Raw genomic sequence first — 17,469 nt, 5'->3', positions numbered from 1 at the left:
ACTTACGGTCTACTGTTTTATGTTGCAGTGCACTTCTACAAGTGTAATACACAAATGTTGCCTTAGGAAAGAGTCACAATAACATCCATGTCTACCGTTTACTCTTTTTTACGAAATAGCATGTCACACTCGAAATTTAACTTAGCCAATGAAATAAGTTTGAAGATTTATTGTGTGTAAAAGACACGAGGGCCCACTGTGTAGGAAATGTGTGAAGTTCTGTGCAGAGACGGAGTTATCCACAGACGCGGTACGTCTGGGGAGCTATACGGGTGTTAAAACATCGCCACCTGCTGGGATGAGGGGCCACTTACTCTGAGGTGGCGCTGTGCCAGCAACGAGCTCGACCCATTGATTAGCACCACAGATGACAATGAGCAACCAGCTGCTTCTCTGTGCAGAGATATAAAATTTATCGATTTTGGACGTCGGGTGACAATCTGTCACATGGAGAACAATGTTTACTCTGGCAATTTTAACACTAATCTAGTGTTCTGCAACATATTAATGTGAAATGTTGTCTATGATGTTGAGGAGTGTAAGTTAAACTGATATCTGAGAATTTGTTGTTTTTGTGGCACTATCTGGAAAATGGCCTCTCTTGCAGCTCCAAGCATAAATGTCAAGTGAAGAAGAATAATTAGCACAGCACACTGGAACTGAGTAGGGATCCGGTTTACTGCTCGGCCACTAAATTAGCATATCGTGAGTACACCAGAAGAGACGCTGTACACATTTGCATATACTACATACACAAGTACAAGCATCGATCAAGCTACTGTGAAACTGCACTCTGTGTGACTCATCACTACATCAGAATACTGTAAATGTGGTGATTCCAATTCCTTAAGGTCTCTTCCTGTTTGTTTTCATCAGTTGGATCTTATTTTTCAAGTATGTGGGAATCCAATGAGCTGCCTGTTTGGATACATTCTTTCTGTACGTCCCACAAGTTGGATTCTTTGGAGACACATTGTAACAAGAGTTTTTAGGAATTTGCCTGGAGATTTCACACTGGGTTCTGTGTGATGTATTCCATCTTTTATTCTTGGACCTAAGATTTTTACTACAATTCTACATTCTTCTAATTCAGTTTGCTGTTTTCATGTCTTGTGTTGGACAAAGAGTCTCTCTCATGCATAAAGAAATTCTAATTTGATCACTGTTGTACAATGTTAGATTTTAGAGTTCCAGGAAAAATACTTTTAGTTAACTGAGAGACAGTTTGTATTTTCTGAAGTCTGGATTCTATGGCCTTCTTTTCATTATGATGTTCAGTGGTCTTTTTCACCTAACTATTTAAACTCTTTAACACCGAATACTATGTCATTGCCTATATAACTTCACCCAGTGCCATTTTGGTATCAGCCAAGAATTTTTTCTCCAGGTGAAATTAGTAGTCCAATTTTCCTAGCTTGCTCCCTTAATATTTCAAATTGCTTTAGCACATCAGTGATGTTTTTGTCAATTAGTATTATGTCATCGGTATAGGTTACACAATATAATTCTATCTTTAAATTTACGTTCTAGTCAGTGTAATAGTGCACCTGCTCTTCTCCATTATCTTACAATTTTCTTAGGGGCATAGTTGAATAGCAATGTGATATGCCATCCCATTTTCATATTCTTATGTCTGTCTTAAATTACACTGCTTGAAAAAAAGTGAGACACTCAGAAGGTGGGGAGAAAACAAATTGAAACATAGCGAATTTAGAGCGTATGTGATGTTATTTCAGTGATAACAAAACAGAGTCAAATTTATACAGAACTTATCAGTTTGAGCCCACTTATCAATACAGCAATGCACCCTGTCTGGTCTGGACAGTGCGGGAGGATGTCGTAAAGCTGCTGCATACCCTCCTGAGAAAGGTGATCCACAACTGTTGTAACTGGACATTGCAATCATGGATACAGGCAGTGGGATGGAGTTGACGTCCATGTTGGTCCCATAATGTTCTATCGGGGACAGATATGGGGATTTTGCTGGCCACAGGAGTATATCAACATCACGCAGACAATTTAAAGAGACACATACTACATGTGGACAAGCACTGGCCTGTTGAAAAATAGCACCACAATACTATTACACACTGCTGTACCATCAGAGTTCCCTCGGCCATTACAAGCCGTGACCTGAAGTCATACCCAATGGCTCCCCACACCATGGGACTGCTTTGTGACCCCCCCCCCCCCCAAATGTGGAAGAATGGGACCTCTCCCCATCTCCCCGGGTCACTGTCAAACTTCTCCACGATAGTCATTTGGAGCAGTGCAGGACTGGGACTCATTAGTGAACATATTGTGACGCCATTCATTAGCAGTCCGTACTTCTCGATCATGGCACCACTTCACATGCAGTCATTTGCTTGGGTGTTAATGGCAGCCTATGCGCAGGACGGCAATTCCACAGTCTGGCTGCTCCTAGCTGTATGATACAGCATGTTGCAAGGAGTCTATTACAGTGAACTCCTGTTTATCCGAAATGATCGGGACGGTGGCCGGTTCCGATAACAAAAATTTCAGATAAATCAAAGTCCCCCTGTTTTCACATGTGAACACTCCAAATTGCATCAATATTGCGAAATACGATCGTAAAACGTGCGTAGGGTATGTAAAACGTTACTGATATGGTTGCAAATAACCCTGCACTTTTTTACTGAAAAAATTGTGTTGACATGTTAAAAAGGCACCAAACTATGATTGAAAACTCAAAGTTTTTAAATGCTGTATAACAAAGCTCGTTTATTTTGCATTCTTACAGAAAAAATCTCCCTTATTTGGCAGCAGGAAAAAACAGGAGTTTTAATTTTATTACCTACTCTTTTGAATAAAAAATAAACTACTGAATAAAATTATGAAACAAATCTAGAGATAACTCAAAGGAACGAAAAGTCTGTCTAGAAGAACTTTCAAGAAAAGTAAAAAAAAAAAACTTTTTAAGTTATGGACATAGAAGTTCTAGGATGCTTCATTAGAGTTTATTTTTTGGTAACGAAGTCACAAATGTCTTTTTTTTTGTTTTTTTGTTTTTTTGCTTGAGAAACTATTTTTGCAACAATACATCTCCAACGTTGAAATCAAACTATTTCAGGATAAATCGTCTCCTCCTATTGGCTGATGTACTCCAGGGCAGTTTGGATCACTTCGTAACAGAATGTGTGAGGAATATTTTTCTCTGATTCATCATCAGAAACATAGTCTTCTGACACTTTATGATCAGTCACAATTTGGACGATTTCATCCTCAGGCACATGAAAAAATGCCATTTTCCATCCACTCTTCAATGTCTTCGAAGTGTGTGTCTTTACAACCAGCTTCTCCAGTAAATTCACCAAAATTATGTCAGCTTGAGTTTCGGTGTTGCCTCCTCCTTCCCACCACTTAGGCTGCCTTACGATCTAAGAGTTTTTTCCAAGACCCAACAAGAGGAAGTGGAGGAATTAGACTCCAAGCTTCAGCAATCAATGAATGACACTTAAAACATCGATTTTTTAAGAGCTTCCACAAAATCATCTGCAGCATCAATCACCTAGCATCTTGCGTCTGTAATGTTTTTCCATCGCCTCAAGAATACCTTGGTCCATCAGTTGACATAGAGATGTGACATTTTGTGGGAGAAATACAACTTTGATATCCCCATCTTGCAGATCACCTGGGTGATAAGGAGCATTGTCCACAAGAAGTAGCGCTTTTCGAGGAAGTCCATTTCCTTCCATGTAATTTACTACAGCTGGAACAAACTCTGCCTGGAACCACTCTCTGAAGATGGCACTGTTCATACATGCCTTAAGACTGATTCGTGTACCTCAGTGGCAAACTGGTTGGTTGGTGTCTAAATGCTCTTGGTGTTTTGGATTTGCCAATTAAAGTAAGACACAGTTTATGATTGCCAGTGGCATTACTGCAAGCGAGGACAGTAAATCTTTCTTTGATATTTTTGTATCCGGAAGCCATTTCTTCTTCTTTAGAGGCAAGGGTTTTCGTTGGCAGCATTTTGTAATTCAACCCAGTTTCATCACATTTGTAAAGTTGATTGCCAGTATAACCTCCTTTGTCAATGATTGTGTGCAGTTTCTTCTTAAAATCAGCGTAGCAGCTTCATCCCCAGATAATGATTTGGCACTGATGGCAATTTCATGAATGCCATGCCACTTCTTGAAACGATCCTGCCAGCCATTACTTCCGAGGAATTCTTGCTTCTTTCCTTCAATCAGCTCATCAGCTCATTTTGACAAAGTAGAGGACCTGAAACTGACACACCTTTGGCTCTTATTTATTCGTGCCACAAAAATAATGCCTCTTCTAACTGAGGATGTGCACCTTTTCTCATTGTTTTTCAAGATTTCACTGCGCTGCCCAATGCTTGGATGGAACAAAATTTTTCAATTCCTGATCGATTTGTCTTCCGATCAGTAATTGTACTCCTACTCTGCAGCAACTTTTGTGGGTGGCTCACCACTGACAACAAGTGGAAAGTGTTAGGCGGCGCACTCTAATTGTCAGTTTCGACAGGACTACGTTGCGCTGCATAGAACAATACTGTATGTACTGTACTTACAAGGAGTTCCAATAGATGGCAGTGGCATGAAACCATGCAATACGAATAAGAAACACACTAGAGCTTCAACCAACACACGCACGAATTGACAATACTTGGACTTTTGACACGCACCAGTGCACTGATTAGCAGTAGATTGCCAAAAAAACACCAGCAAATGCTTGGGTCCAGGTGCATGCAAATTGAAACTTGTCAAGTGTCAATCTAGCTAGCCAAAAGTGTAGCTGCACGAGAGTTTACTGTACTTGTTCTCAGATGGCAGTCACAGACGTGAACAGGTTACAATGTACTCAGTACACTACACAGTGATGCTCCCTTGTAGTGGTCTGATGTAGTCAACTGGAACATTGATTTTGAGTATGCCCTTACTTTCCAACATCAGGCCACTATCAGATCCAAATACTCCAAAAATACAGATGTTGCAAGGTTTAACCAGGCGACCAAATGGACATCCACAATGAGGTTTCTTTCAAACTCTTATCAGATAATGCTGTCTCACACCAATATGCAGCACCTTCATATCCTCCAGAGTGATGATTCAACATCTGACGCTATTCGCATCCCTTATATACCACATGATGCTTGCTAAACAGCAATAAAAACAAAGAACACTAATGAATAATGAAGGAAAAGACAGACTGTTACTTACCATAAAGAAGATACCTTAGGCTGCAGATGGGCAGAATTAAAAGACACTTACATAAAGCTTTCAGCCACAGCCTTCACCAGTAAGTAGTAATCTGTCTTTTCCAACATTGTTGATATTCCTACTGGAGTTTCCATTATTTCAAGGACACTGATGCTTTTCTGTGAGTGTTTCCTTTATGATGTTTTCTGCATTTTAGCTTCTCTTTTAAAAAGAAAAAAAAAGAAAGATAGAAAGAAAAAAAAAGATTTGTTGCTGGAAAACTTCTGAAGTCCAAAAAAGGAGTTACAACAGCCATATATGGTTATCTGGTGGACCTTGCAGAACCAAATTCTAGGGCTGAAATGTATTGTTGACCAATGGGCATTAATCAGACTGAATACTAAATAAAAAATTAAATCCAATTTTACACAAAAACACAGGTTCTATCACTGTTGTTTTTCGTTCTATTTTGCTCTTATGTTTGCTATGACTTGTTAAGCAGAAATTTTCTTTCTATCTATAGAGTTACATTTGCTGTAATGTATCTTACCTGCATGTTGTTACTTCTTTCTTCTCACTGCTGCCCCAATCATGGCAAGCAAGTCATCCTCACTGCATTTGCTTCGTATTGCATCTCTGAAACAACAGTTAAAACACCCGTTAAACAGTACCAGGCAATTACCACACAGTGAAATGTTGGTACACTAAAAAGGAAGAAAAACTTTGCAGAAATCTTCAACAGTAATCTTGTAGTCTGTAGTAGGCAACAGCAGGATAACAAACCCACTGGACAAGAATGGGAAAGTCATGATAGAAGTTACTTTTATTTTTATAAATAAACAGGTATCTTACAAAAATGCTCAAGAGTATACATAGGATCTTGGGCTGAAGAGGTGGAGCAGAAACTGACATTAGTTTTGTTGAAGAGGGAGTAGTGGAACACAGCACAATTTCTTGCAAAATGAAGCCGAATTTATTGATAAACTGTTAATTAATTGCCAAGCTCACTAATGTGACCATTTTACAACAGGTACTTACTGCTTGGAGTATATGTGAATTTTCAGGCTTGCCTGATAGGTCTGTTGCAAAAACACTTTGGGTTCCCCACCAGATAACATTATGCAAGTCCCTCCCTCAATATTTCAGTGACACAACATTTTGGCATCTTCAGGTGGTGGTGATTTCCACCATCACTGCTGCAAGATGCAACTGGCAATTTCCACGTGACAGCTTTGAAATTTATCATGTGGATGACTATGACCATCATATTTAGAATTCAGAGGATTTCATAGAATACCTGAAGATGCTTAAACTAGAACTTTCAGATCTTTTAGTTAGCTCAAATGTTATATCATTACTTACAAAAGTGCCCCTGCAGCCCTCATTAGAGATTATTAGCAGCAAGTTTGAGAAAGAAATTGTGGTGCTGTTTAAACATGTGCATACCTCATCCTATTTCTTATGTAACACCAACTACTTTGATCAAGTGGACAGTGTTCCCATGGGAGACCCTCTATTTCCCTTAGTAAATATCCAACATTCCTCCTTCTGGCAGAATGCTGAAGAGACATTTGTGGTGTGGCCCACATAATACAGACACTACCTATGTTCCTGCAGCATTTGCACTCACTCCATCTGAATATTCAGTTCACTGTGGAAGTACAATAAGATAGCAGCTTACCATTCCTGGATGTCACGGTTAGAAGAAAAGCTGACAGAACACTGGGGCATAGTCTCTACTGCAAACTGATACACGCAGAGTTATATTTGCGGTCCAAAAGTTGGCATCACCCTGCACAATGTGGTAGTGTCTTACACTCCCTGGCACATAGAGCACACGTGATCTCAGATACCGACAGTCTGCCTGGTGAACTGTAACACCTAAGAACAGTGTTCCAGCAGAATGTTTATTCTTGTAAACAGATTCGCAATGTGTTCTGAGCAAAGCAAGTTCAGTGTAGGGATGTAAATGAAGATACTTAGACAAGCACTGCAAATGGCTTTCTTCCCATATTTCAGTGGCATGTTTTCAAAAATAGAAAGAATCGCTAAGAGAAACAGAATCAAGTGTGTTTTTCGTCTACCAGCAAAACTAAGGAATTGTTTGGGTTCAGTTAAAGACAATCTTGACCTTAGAAAACACAGATCATATATAAGATCTGATGCCATTATGGGAAATCTTATATAGGGCAGACACCTCACATTGTGCAAGAACACTGTGTTCAACAGCGCTGACAAAAATGCCACCCAGTAAATTAGTGGTAGCAGAGCACTGCCTGAATACAGGGCACCACACGTTTCCCAAGAGGACTGAAATTTTATCCTCAGCATCATCACTCTAGGATTGTGTTTTTAAGAATGAGGCATGTATCCATACGGTGGGCAATCTTACCAACAGGAATATGGAATTTTGACTAAGCACTGCCCAGAATCCAGCACTGACTGCCATGAAATTAAAACAGTAGAAACCAGATCCTCCGATGTATGACCTGATGCAGCACCTTGCAGAGAGTTAATTCAGCTTTTAACCACACGAGTGTCCAGAAGTACAGTCATTGCCCACAACACATAAGCAGAAGGCTACTATGAATGGCATTTCCATCCAACTGGGAGTGCCTGTCCACACATTCGTACTCCTGCTTCTAGCCTGACAAATTTCAATTCTGCTGTGCGAATATCACCAGTCACATCTTGCAGCAGTGATGACAGGACCCACCACTACCTGAAGATGACGAACAGTTGTGTTGGTGAAATATTGTGAGGCTTGCACAAAGTTATTCAGTGGCAAATCTGAGAAGGTTTGTATACATTATTTTTCTGTGATGCAGGTAATGTGCAGCAAAATGTGATAACTTTCTGCATTTGCCTTTTTGTACATTTCAAAATACCCCAAAAATTGGTGAGAAACACTGAACATATGACGTAACCAGATGACATACCCCACAGCATGTGCAGCAGTTGGGGCTGAGTGTAAAGGAATGATTGAGCACTGCAATACTTTCATTTGAGCAAACAGAGCAAATTTCGAAAACATTTTGTAAATATGATCTGTTGTAAATGTAGATGTTACAAAATTATTGTCCCTGCTGTAATCAAGCAAAAGCAGTTCTGATTTTGTGTTCTTTGCTTCTGTCCCTTCTCTTTTTGTTTACAGACATTAGTTAGTAAAGAAAACATAGGTCATTTAATGGCAATGATGCTATTCTGAAGTTTATACTCATCTACTTGTTATGCAATATGGTAGGTTTTCATTGTACTGTACTTTGCAAGAAATCAAGGAAACTGCAAGACCGGTAAATAAAATAATAAACTTCAATATAAATACATAATTGTTTAACACAATGAAAAAATACTGCCTGCAAGATGCAAGACTCAAATCCTGAACACCATCACTAAAGTCGCACACATGTGTCCGTAGCCACAATGATATGAATACTTGACTTGGGTTGGGATGATCAAGTGTGACAGGCCGAGAGGCTCAACCACTGCAAGCATGGCAAGGTACATCATCTGGTGACATTTGTCATTCGCTTTTGACACATTTCCCAACATTTTTATCGTATCCAACATTTGTGATCCCATGTGTCTTGTATTAAATTACTTGTCTCAGGGTCATATACAGTGCTTTGGAGGCTTTTAAATGATAATACGCATCACCCTGTCTGTGTGTGTGTGTGTGTGTGTGTGTGTGTGTGTGTGTGTGTGTGTGTGTGTGTGTGTGTGTGTGTGTGTGTGTTTATATATATGAAACAAATGCTAACAAAGAGATAGAGGGCCTGGCCAGTACTTACCTCAGCTCAGTACAGCCGATAGATACACAAAACAGAACAGAAAATTGACGTATCCTAGCTTTCGGAACTTCGTTCCTTCATCAGGAAGGAGAGAGGGGAAAAAAGGGGAAGAAGGGAAAGTGGATTCAGTTATTCACAACCCAGGTTATGAAGCAACAGGGGAAAGGTAAACAGGAAGGGTAGCAAAGATGGAGGCATGGATGTCAGAGGGAAGCCAAGGTGGCTGTAATTACTGTGCCAGCTTCAAACCAAGGAGGATGAATACAGAAGTAAAAAGGCACATAGTATAAAGATAAACGCAACTGTGTAGGATGAAAAGATGCGTGAATGGCTAAAGAGGAAAGGGAAAGAGGAGAAGACTAAAGAGTAAATGGGAGTGAGGTTGGTTAACATATGTTCAGTCCAGGGGGATGGCGGGATGAAAGGATGTGTTGGAGTGGAAGTTCCCATCTCCGCAGTTCCGAGGTACTGGAGTTGGGTGGGAGAAGCCAAATGGCACATATGGTGTAGCAGGTTCCTAGGTCCCTAGAATTATGCTGGAGGGCATGCTCCGCTACTGGGTATTGGACATCTCCTAGGCGGACAGTTCGTCTGTGCCCATTCACGCGCTCAGGCAGTTTAGTTGTCGTCATATCAAAGTAAAAGGCTGTGCAGTGCAGGCATGTCAGCTGATAAATGACGTGTTGTCTCACATGTGGCCCTGCCTTGAGTTGTGTATGTTATACCAGTAGCGGGGCAGGAGTATTTGGTTGTGGGGGGATGCATGGGGCAGGTTTTGCATCGGGGTCGGTTACAGGGGTAGGAACCGCTGGGTAGAGAAGGTGGTCTGGGAATATTGTAGGGTTTGAGAAGGATGTTACGGAGGTTAGGGGGTCAGCAAAAGGCAACTCTGGGTGGTGTGGGGAGAATATTGTCAAGGGATGATCTCACTTCAGGGCTTGACTTGAAAAATTCATATCCGTGGCAGAGTAATTAGTTGACGTATTCGAGGCCAGGATAATATTGGGTGAAAAGGGGGATGCTTCTGTGTGGTCTGGGGGTAGTAACATTGTTGTTGGGTGGGGAGGAATGTATTGCTTGGGAGATCTGTTTGTGGACAAGGTCTGCAGGATAGTTGTGGGAGAGGAAAGCACTGATATATAATATAATACAGGGAAACATTCCAAATGGGAAAAACATATCTAAAAACAAAGATGATGTAACATACCAAACGAAAGCATTGGTATGTTGATAGACACACAAACAAACACACACACAAAATTCAAGCTTTCGCAACCCACAGTTGCTTCATCAGGAAAGAGGGAAGGAGAGGGAAAGACGAAAGGATGTGGCTTTTAAGGGAGAGGGTAAGGAGTCATTCCAACCCCGGGAGTGGAAAGACTTACCTTAGGGGGGAAAAAGGACAGGTATACACTCACGCGCACACACACACACACACACACACACACACACACACACACACACACACACACACACACACATATATTCATCCGCACATATACAGACACAAGCAGGGTATATGTGCGGATGGATGTGTGTGTGTGTGTGTGTGTGTGTGTGTGTGTGTGTGTGTGTGTGTGTGTGGCATACTGATCTGAACTACGCAGCCTTCAAATGGAAGTTTTTTGATCACTCCTTATTTTGCACCCTGCCACCTTGGCAATATGTACCGCAAATCATCAGACAGACAACCTTCCTGCATGCTTCGAGCATCCCCTGGTGCTGTTCCGAACCAATGCTAATCTTTGTAACTGTGACGAGCAGTGTGCAGATTGAAACTTCCTGGCAGATTAAAACTGTGTGCCCGACCGAGACTCGAACTCGGGACCTTTGCCTTTCGCGGGCAAGTGCTCTACCATCTGAGCTACCGAAGCACGACTCACGCCCGGTACTCACAGCTTTACTTCTGCCAGTACCTCGTCTCCTACCTTCCAAACTTTACAGAAGCTCTCCTGCGAAACTTGCAGAACTAGCACTCCTGAAAGAAAGGATATTGCGGAGACATGGCTTAACCACAGCCTGGGGGATGTTTCCAGAATGAGATTTTCACTCTGCAGCGGAGTGTGCGCTGATATATCAGTGCACACTCCGCTGCAGAGTGAAAATCTCATTCTGGAAACATCCCCCAGGCTGTGGTTAAGCCATGTCTCCGCAATATCCTTTCTTTCAGGAGTGCTAGTTCTGCAAGTTTCGCAGGAGAGCTTCTGTAAAGTTTGGAAGGTAGGAGACGAGGTACTGGCAGAAGTGAAGCTGTGAGTACCGGGCGTGAGTCGTGCTTCGGTAGCTCAGATGGTAGAGCACTTGCCCGCGAAAGGCAAAGGTCCCGAGTTCGAGTCTCGGTCGGGCACACAGTTTTAATCTGCCAGGAAGTTTCATATCAGCGCACACTCCGCTGCAGAGTGAAAATCTCATTCTAGTGTGCAGATTGCATGTTTGTATCCCACAAAGAGGTGACAGTTCCCAGTGGCATGAACGGTTACTGTTTATTGACTGTCACTGAGTTGGTGAGTCATTTGCTACATTGTGGCCCACCTGTTCACTGCTAAAGCCATGCTAGTCAGTGGTAACCCCTGTCAATGATATCCTGTTGCCCATAGCAGTTCACTCTGCTGACTGTGGTAGTATTTTCCTTGAATAAATCTGCTCACAGTACACCTTTGACACTGTGGTACAAGAAAGCCCAATGACTACACACCCTTATAGAATATGTGTCTTGACCCATGGGTACCCACGATATGGCAGTGATAAAATCACCCTGTGATCAACTGTCACACTGCAGCTGTAAGCTGCACCTCCTTTTTCAGAATACTCAGGTTTATTAATTTGAAGTAACTCAGATCTTTTGAAGGAAGATTTAACAAAAAGAGCACATCCAGGAAAGGATGAAAGCATGTCTAATTAACTGGAACACAAAATTAATAATTAGTGGTGACAAAGATCCTCTGCAATAAAAAATAATGTCCACTGACTTCATGTATTAGTCTTCAAGTGACAGAATATATGTAACAGTGTCCTTCTTATTTACACTGATTAAACAATGTAAATTCAAGGTAGGAATATCAACAGTGCAGGGAAAGATAGATCACTATTTACCGTTAAGAAAATAAAGTTGCACACAGGCACAACACACAAGCAAGCACACTGCGTGCGCACGCACGCACGCACGCACACACAGAGAAAAAAAAACTGCCAAGTCCAGCAGCTAGGGGAAAGCTGCTGGAGTTGGCAGTCATATGTGTGTGACATGTGCTTGCCTGTGTGTATGAATGTGTGTGTTTCTCTGTATCTCTTTTGCTGATGAAGGCTGTGGCCGAAAGCTTTGTGTAAGTGCCTTTTTAATTGTGCCTGTCTACAATGTAACGTGTCTCCTTTACAGTAAGCAGCAATCTATGTTTTCCTATATTTTTCATTTACACAGATGTAATTAACAAATCAGAGTCTATTTATTCCAGAGAAGTGACAGTTTGTTCATGACAGTTCAGCACAAATCTGATTTTTTATATACAGCAAGGCTACCTATAAATTATTCTGTGTGCCAGTGTTCATGCTGACTATAGGGATTCACACTGATCATGTGTAATTTGACATCTGGTCCTGTAAACTTACTTCTGCTCAACGTGAAAAATTCTCCAATCCACGTTTTGTAATTAACCTTAACACGTCAAATAATGCACCCTTCAATATAACTGCTTATTGTCCACTTCCCATCACTCTATTCCCACTGTCAACCCAGCTGACCTCTACTTCTAATCCAAAAACCATGGTTGACTCAATGTTTGCTATTGCAAGCTATTGCTATTGCAACACAAAAGTGCCAGAGGCACCAGTAATGATATATAATTAAAAATACTAGAAAGTAAGGCTCACCGGTTAGTTCATGCTAAGACAAACACTACAAGTGTCTAAGACACTGTGCTCTCACACAAGTACGAGGTCTGAATACATTCCAGTTACGATACACTAAACTATTTCATTCACGGTGGCAATATACATACTCTCTCCCCAATAAACAGAATAGTTATAACTCAATTGTTCACAAGTGTATATTATGACTCTTGCCACAGCTATGCAGTCAGTATGCCACAGGCGTGCCATAGAAAGGGATCAGGTTCAATTCCTTGTAGAGCCGGGAAATTCTGCTCGGTGGACAGACTGGAATAGGGTACACTCTGCTTGTAGTTCCAGCTGAGGAGCTACTCAAGTGAGAAGTAGTGTCTTCAACTTCTGGAAGTTGATAACAGCCTGGAGAGTTGTATACTGACCCCCTAACTCTCCATAGATATATAGTAGAGGACATCTCTCGAAGAGCATTGCGTGGTCTTCTGGGCCCAATGCAGAGTTCCTTTATCAATGTATATTGTATATCACCACTTGTACACACTCATCAGCACAGTACCATATTGTCTCTTCACGTGGCAAATTTTTATTCCCTTATTTCCAGATAAACATTTTTCCTCTTCTTCTTCTTTTTTTTTTTTTTAACTATCATTACTTGTACCACACATATTATACACAGTTTATGCTCACTCCTTCAATGATACTGCCCATCCTTCTCTAGTGTGCGAGTTGTCCCTGCTTTCCTGCGTGTTTGTTGGTTTAAACACCCTTGTTTCAGAAGAGAGTGACAGCTTAGATACAGTCTTGTCAACATTTTGTATTTTTATTTAGCAATTATTGTTTGAGCCTTATAGGCGAATGTCACAAGATATTGTCAACCACTGCATTCACTAGATTGGAATGGGGTTCATGGTAACTTATCAATTCATTTTTTAAGTTGCTGTTATCTTTTTCATCCTATCTTGGAATAGCTTTTCCATATTCCCACTCTATTTTACGTAGTCAAACAGTTATCTGCCCTTGCAAACTTGCTCCTTTACTACCAAGTTAACTAATACTGGGCAGCCTAACAGAAGTTCCAATATCCAGTCTTTCACCACAATTCACCTACACACACTTTTCACTCACTGATTTTCTTTTTTCAATGTCATAAATATTTTGCTTTCACAGACTGCTGTGCTTTGAACATAAAATTGTAGGAACATCTGCCTCACATGTCAGTTTTTTTTTTTTTTAATTTATTAAAGAATATGTTCCTTGCTTATTCCTATCTGCTTCTGATACATTTCCATTCTCACTTTTATTTTGTTTTGATCCATTTCTTTTTTCTTTGATAGACAAGTCAAACAACAATGGCAATATGTTGCAGCCCCCTGTGTTTCACCCTACTTACTACGAACTTACTTTTCTTAGCTTCCAATTTCATTAGTCATTTGGTTTCTAAGATACTTAAATTAATTGTTTGACCCTGTATTTTTATATCTTATTTTACCTTCGGTTGATAAAGGATTTCAGTTATGCTCACAAAGAGAGAGCTTATTCTTCCCACCCCCTACCCCCCTTACCTTGTCCTGAAACAAACTTATCGCCAAGTATCTTGCAGTTTTTTCCCTATTATTAATCTCTTAGTCTAGTCATCAATTTAAAAGTGTCAGTTGTTGGTCCCATTGTCTAATAATTTGTACATTTATACACATGAAGTTCCAATTTTTATTTGGAACATATAGACTCTGATAATCATGAATCACAGTTCAAATGGCTCTGGGCACTATGGGACTTAACATCTGAGCCAAGGCAGGATTCAAACCTGCGACCGTAGCAGTCGCGCGGTTCTGGACTGAAGCGTCTAGAACCGCTCGGCAACGGTGGCTGGCGAATCATAGTTACCATCACATGGACAGAAATACTGTGTTAACTTTATTACAACCAAGGGACATAGCTAAAAATGTCTTTACATAATTTCCAGTCCTGATTACTTTCCTTTAATTTAATCTCACAAATAGGTTAGTGTAACATGATGTTGACAGAGGCAAATTATATATACTCACAAATTATTTAGCTAGAGGTATCTGGTTTGTATGTCTGGGAGGGAGGAGGGTGCAAGCTGAAAACTTCAAGAAAAGATTACTCATTTCATACCTGCTGGATTTAACTGCAGTTTATCTCTTCCATATACCAACCACATACCTAATGTGCATGGCAAACAGTTTAAAAGTATTATTCTATACTCAGCATTTGGAACTATCAGTTCCTTCATGAGATAGGAAAGAGGGATAAGTTCCTGAAGGTCTGAAAGGTCACTCGGACTCCACGACTAATGTGAGGACAAGAGGAACGAATGTGTCTATAAGAAGTTTTGGAATTTCACCTCTTGAACGTAAAATACTGATCAGTCTGTCAGTCTTCTAGTAATTTTATGGTTTCCTCACATGAAATTTCACTTGGACACGATTATTCTATGTTTCATCACTCACCTGAGAGATATCTCTGAATTCCCAAAGAGACACACCTCCAAATTGCCATCAGCTGTTATCCGTAAATGGTTGCACGTGCCACAGAAGTGTTCACTCATTGAGGTAATAAATCCCACACATCCCTTGAAGCCCAGGACATGGTATGCCTGCAAAAAGAAATTGTAAGAAAATAGCTACTGCTGTTGTGAAAATACTATAAATGTGTTGCTCACCAAGTGGAGGAAGGAGAAAACGTGCATTAAGGGGAGTTTGAACACCCTATCCTGACAATGTTAAATTTAGTGACTTAACTTCCCCGTATTTCAGGAACAACTGTAGCCATTGACAAGAAACTTTTACAGCACATTAAACTATGTGTTCTGAGTCTTACAATAATTGCATTTCAGCCACTGCTTTTGGAAATACAATTTTTTAATTACACAGTTAAAATTTTGTGTACTTTTTTGTATGTTATTCTAAATAATTTTATTTATACATAACATTATGTTTTTCTTTTAGTTAAGAGGACTCAGGATACGTATGTTATTACTCCCTGAAAATTTGAATTCGTTACTCGAAGTAGTTTCTGAGATTTAGGGAAAAATGCAAGAGAAAATGTAAATTTTCAGGAAGAGTTTTTAAAGTTTTAATAGACTGTAACTCAATATATGCTTAACATTTTATTTTTAGTCACTCAGAAGCACCCTGCACCATACTGTATATCATCCTCTTGATCTTTTTTAAGTTTTTTCTTGTTTTCTTCTTTCTGGACTCCGTAGTGGCCAACTGTGCTGCATACTTTGCTTTACCAATGCAAACCTTGTCCATCCATTCAAATTCTCTGATGCAGTTTGCTCCAGAATTAATTCCCATATGTTGTAGCACTTTCACGCTACCAATGTTGCCATCATTAAAAGCAATAACAGCATAACTGACCCCCACTTTAGTGTCTTCATTACGAGAAAATCATTTTTTGGTCTACATCTACATCTACATCCATACTCCTCAAGCCACCTGACGGTGTAGGGTACCTTGAGTACCTCTATTGGTTCTCCCTTCTATTCCAGTCTCGTATTGTTTGTGGAACGAAGGATTGTCGGAATGCCTCTGTGCGGGCTCTAATCTCTCTCATTTTATCCTCATGGTCTCTTCGCGGGATATACGTAGGAAGGAGCAATATACTGCTTGACTCCTCGGTGAAGGTATGTTCTCGAAACTTCAACAAAAGCCCATACCGAGCTACTGAGCGTCTCTTCTGCAGAGTCTTCCACTGGAGTTTATCTAACATCTCTGTAACGCTTTCGCGATTACTAAATGATCTTATAACGAAGCATGCTGCTCTCTGTTGGATCTTCTCTATCTCTTCTATCAACCCTATCTGGTACGGATCCCACACTGCTGAGCAGTATTCAAACAGTGGGCGAACAAGTGTACTGTAACCTAATTCCTTTGTTTTCGGATTGCATTTCCTTAGGATTCTTCCAACGAATCTCAGTCTGGCATCTGATTTACCGACGATCAACTTTATATGATCATTCCATTTTAAATCACTCCTAATGCATACTCCCAGATAATTTATGGAATTAACTGCTTCCAATTGCTGACCTGCTATATTGTAGCTAAATGATATGGGATCTTTCTTTCTATGTATTCGCAGCACATTACACTTGTCTACATTGAGATTCAATTGCCATTCCCTGCACCATGCATCAATTCGCTGCAGATCATCCTGCATTTCAGTACAATTTTCCATTGTTGCAACCTCTCGATATACCACAGCATCATCCGCAAAAAGCCTCAGTGAACTTCCGATGTCATTCACAAGGTCATTTATGTACGTTGTGAATAGCAACTGTCCTACGACACGCCCCTGCAGCACACCTGAAATCACTCTTACTTCGGAAGACTTCTCTCCATTGAGAATGACATGCTGCGTTCTGTTATCTAGCAACTCTTCAATCCAATCACATAATTGGTCTGATAGTCCATATGCTCTTACTTTGTTCATTAAACGATTGCGGGGAACTGTATCGAACGCCTTGTGGATGTCAAGAAACACAGCATCTATTTGGGAACCCGTGTCTATGGCCCTCTGAGTCTCGTGGACGAATAGCGCGAGCTGGGTTTCACACGATCGTCTTTTTCGAAACCCATGCTGATTCCTACACAGTAGATTTCTAGTTTACAGAAAAGTCATAATAC

The 17,469-nt window shown here is 40.5% G+C and overlaps 1 protein-coding gene across 1 annotated transcript in view; it reads right to left on the bottom strand.

Annotated features, from left to right (window-relative positions):
- The window catches only part of LOC124721436 (molybdenum cofactor biosynthesis protein 1-like), a 51,428-nt gene that overhangs the window by 15,488 nt on the left and 18,471 nt on the right, over positions 1-17,469 (bottom strand). The window contains 2 exon segments of the mRNA XM_047246414.1: positions 5,737-5,822; positions 15,289-15,434. Coding sequence (XP_047102370.1) covers positions 5,737-5,822; positions 15,289-15,434 — 232 coding nt within the window.

Source organism: Schistocerca piceifrons, chromosome X (genome assembly GCF_021461385.2).
Source record: "Schistocerca piceifrons isolate TAMUIC-IGC-003096 chromosome X, iqSchPice1.1, whole genome shotgun sequence".
NCBI classification, from domain to species: domain Eukaryota; kingdom Metazoa; phylum Arthropoda; class Insecta; order Orthoptera; family Acrididae; genus Schistocerca; species Schistocerca piceifrons.
The sequence above is the reverse complement of the archived record's forward strand: the minus strand, read 5'-3'. Positions and strand labels throughout refer to the sequence as shown.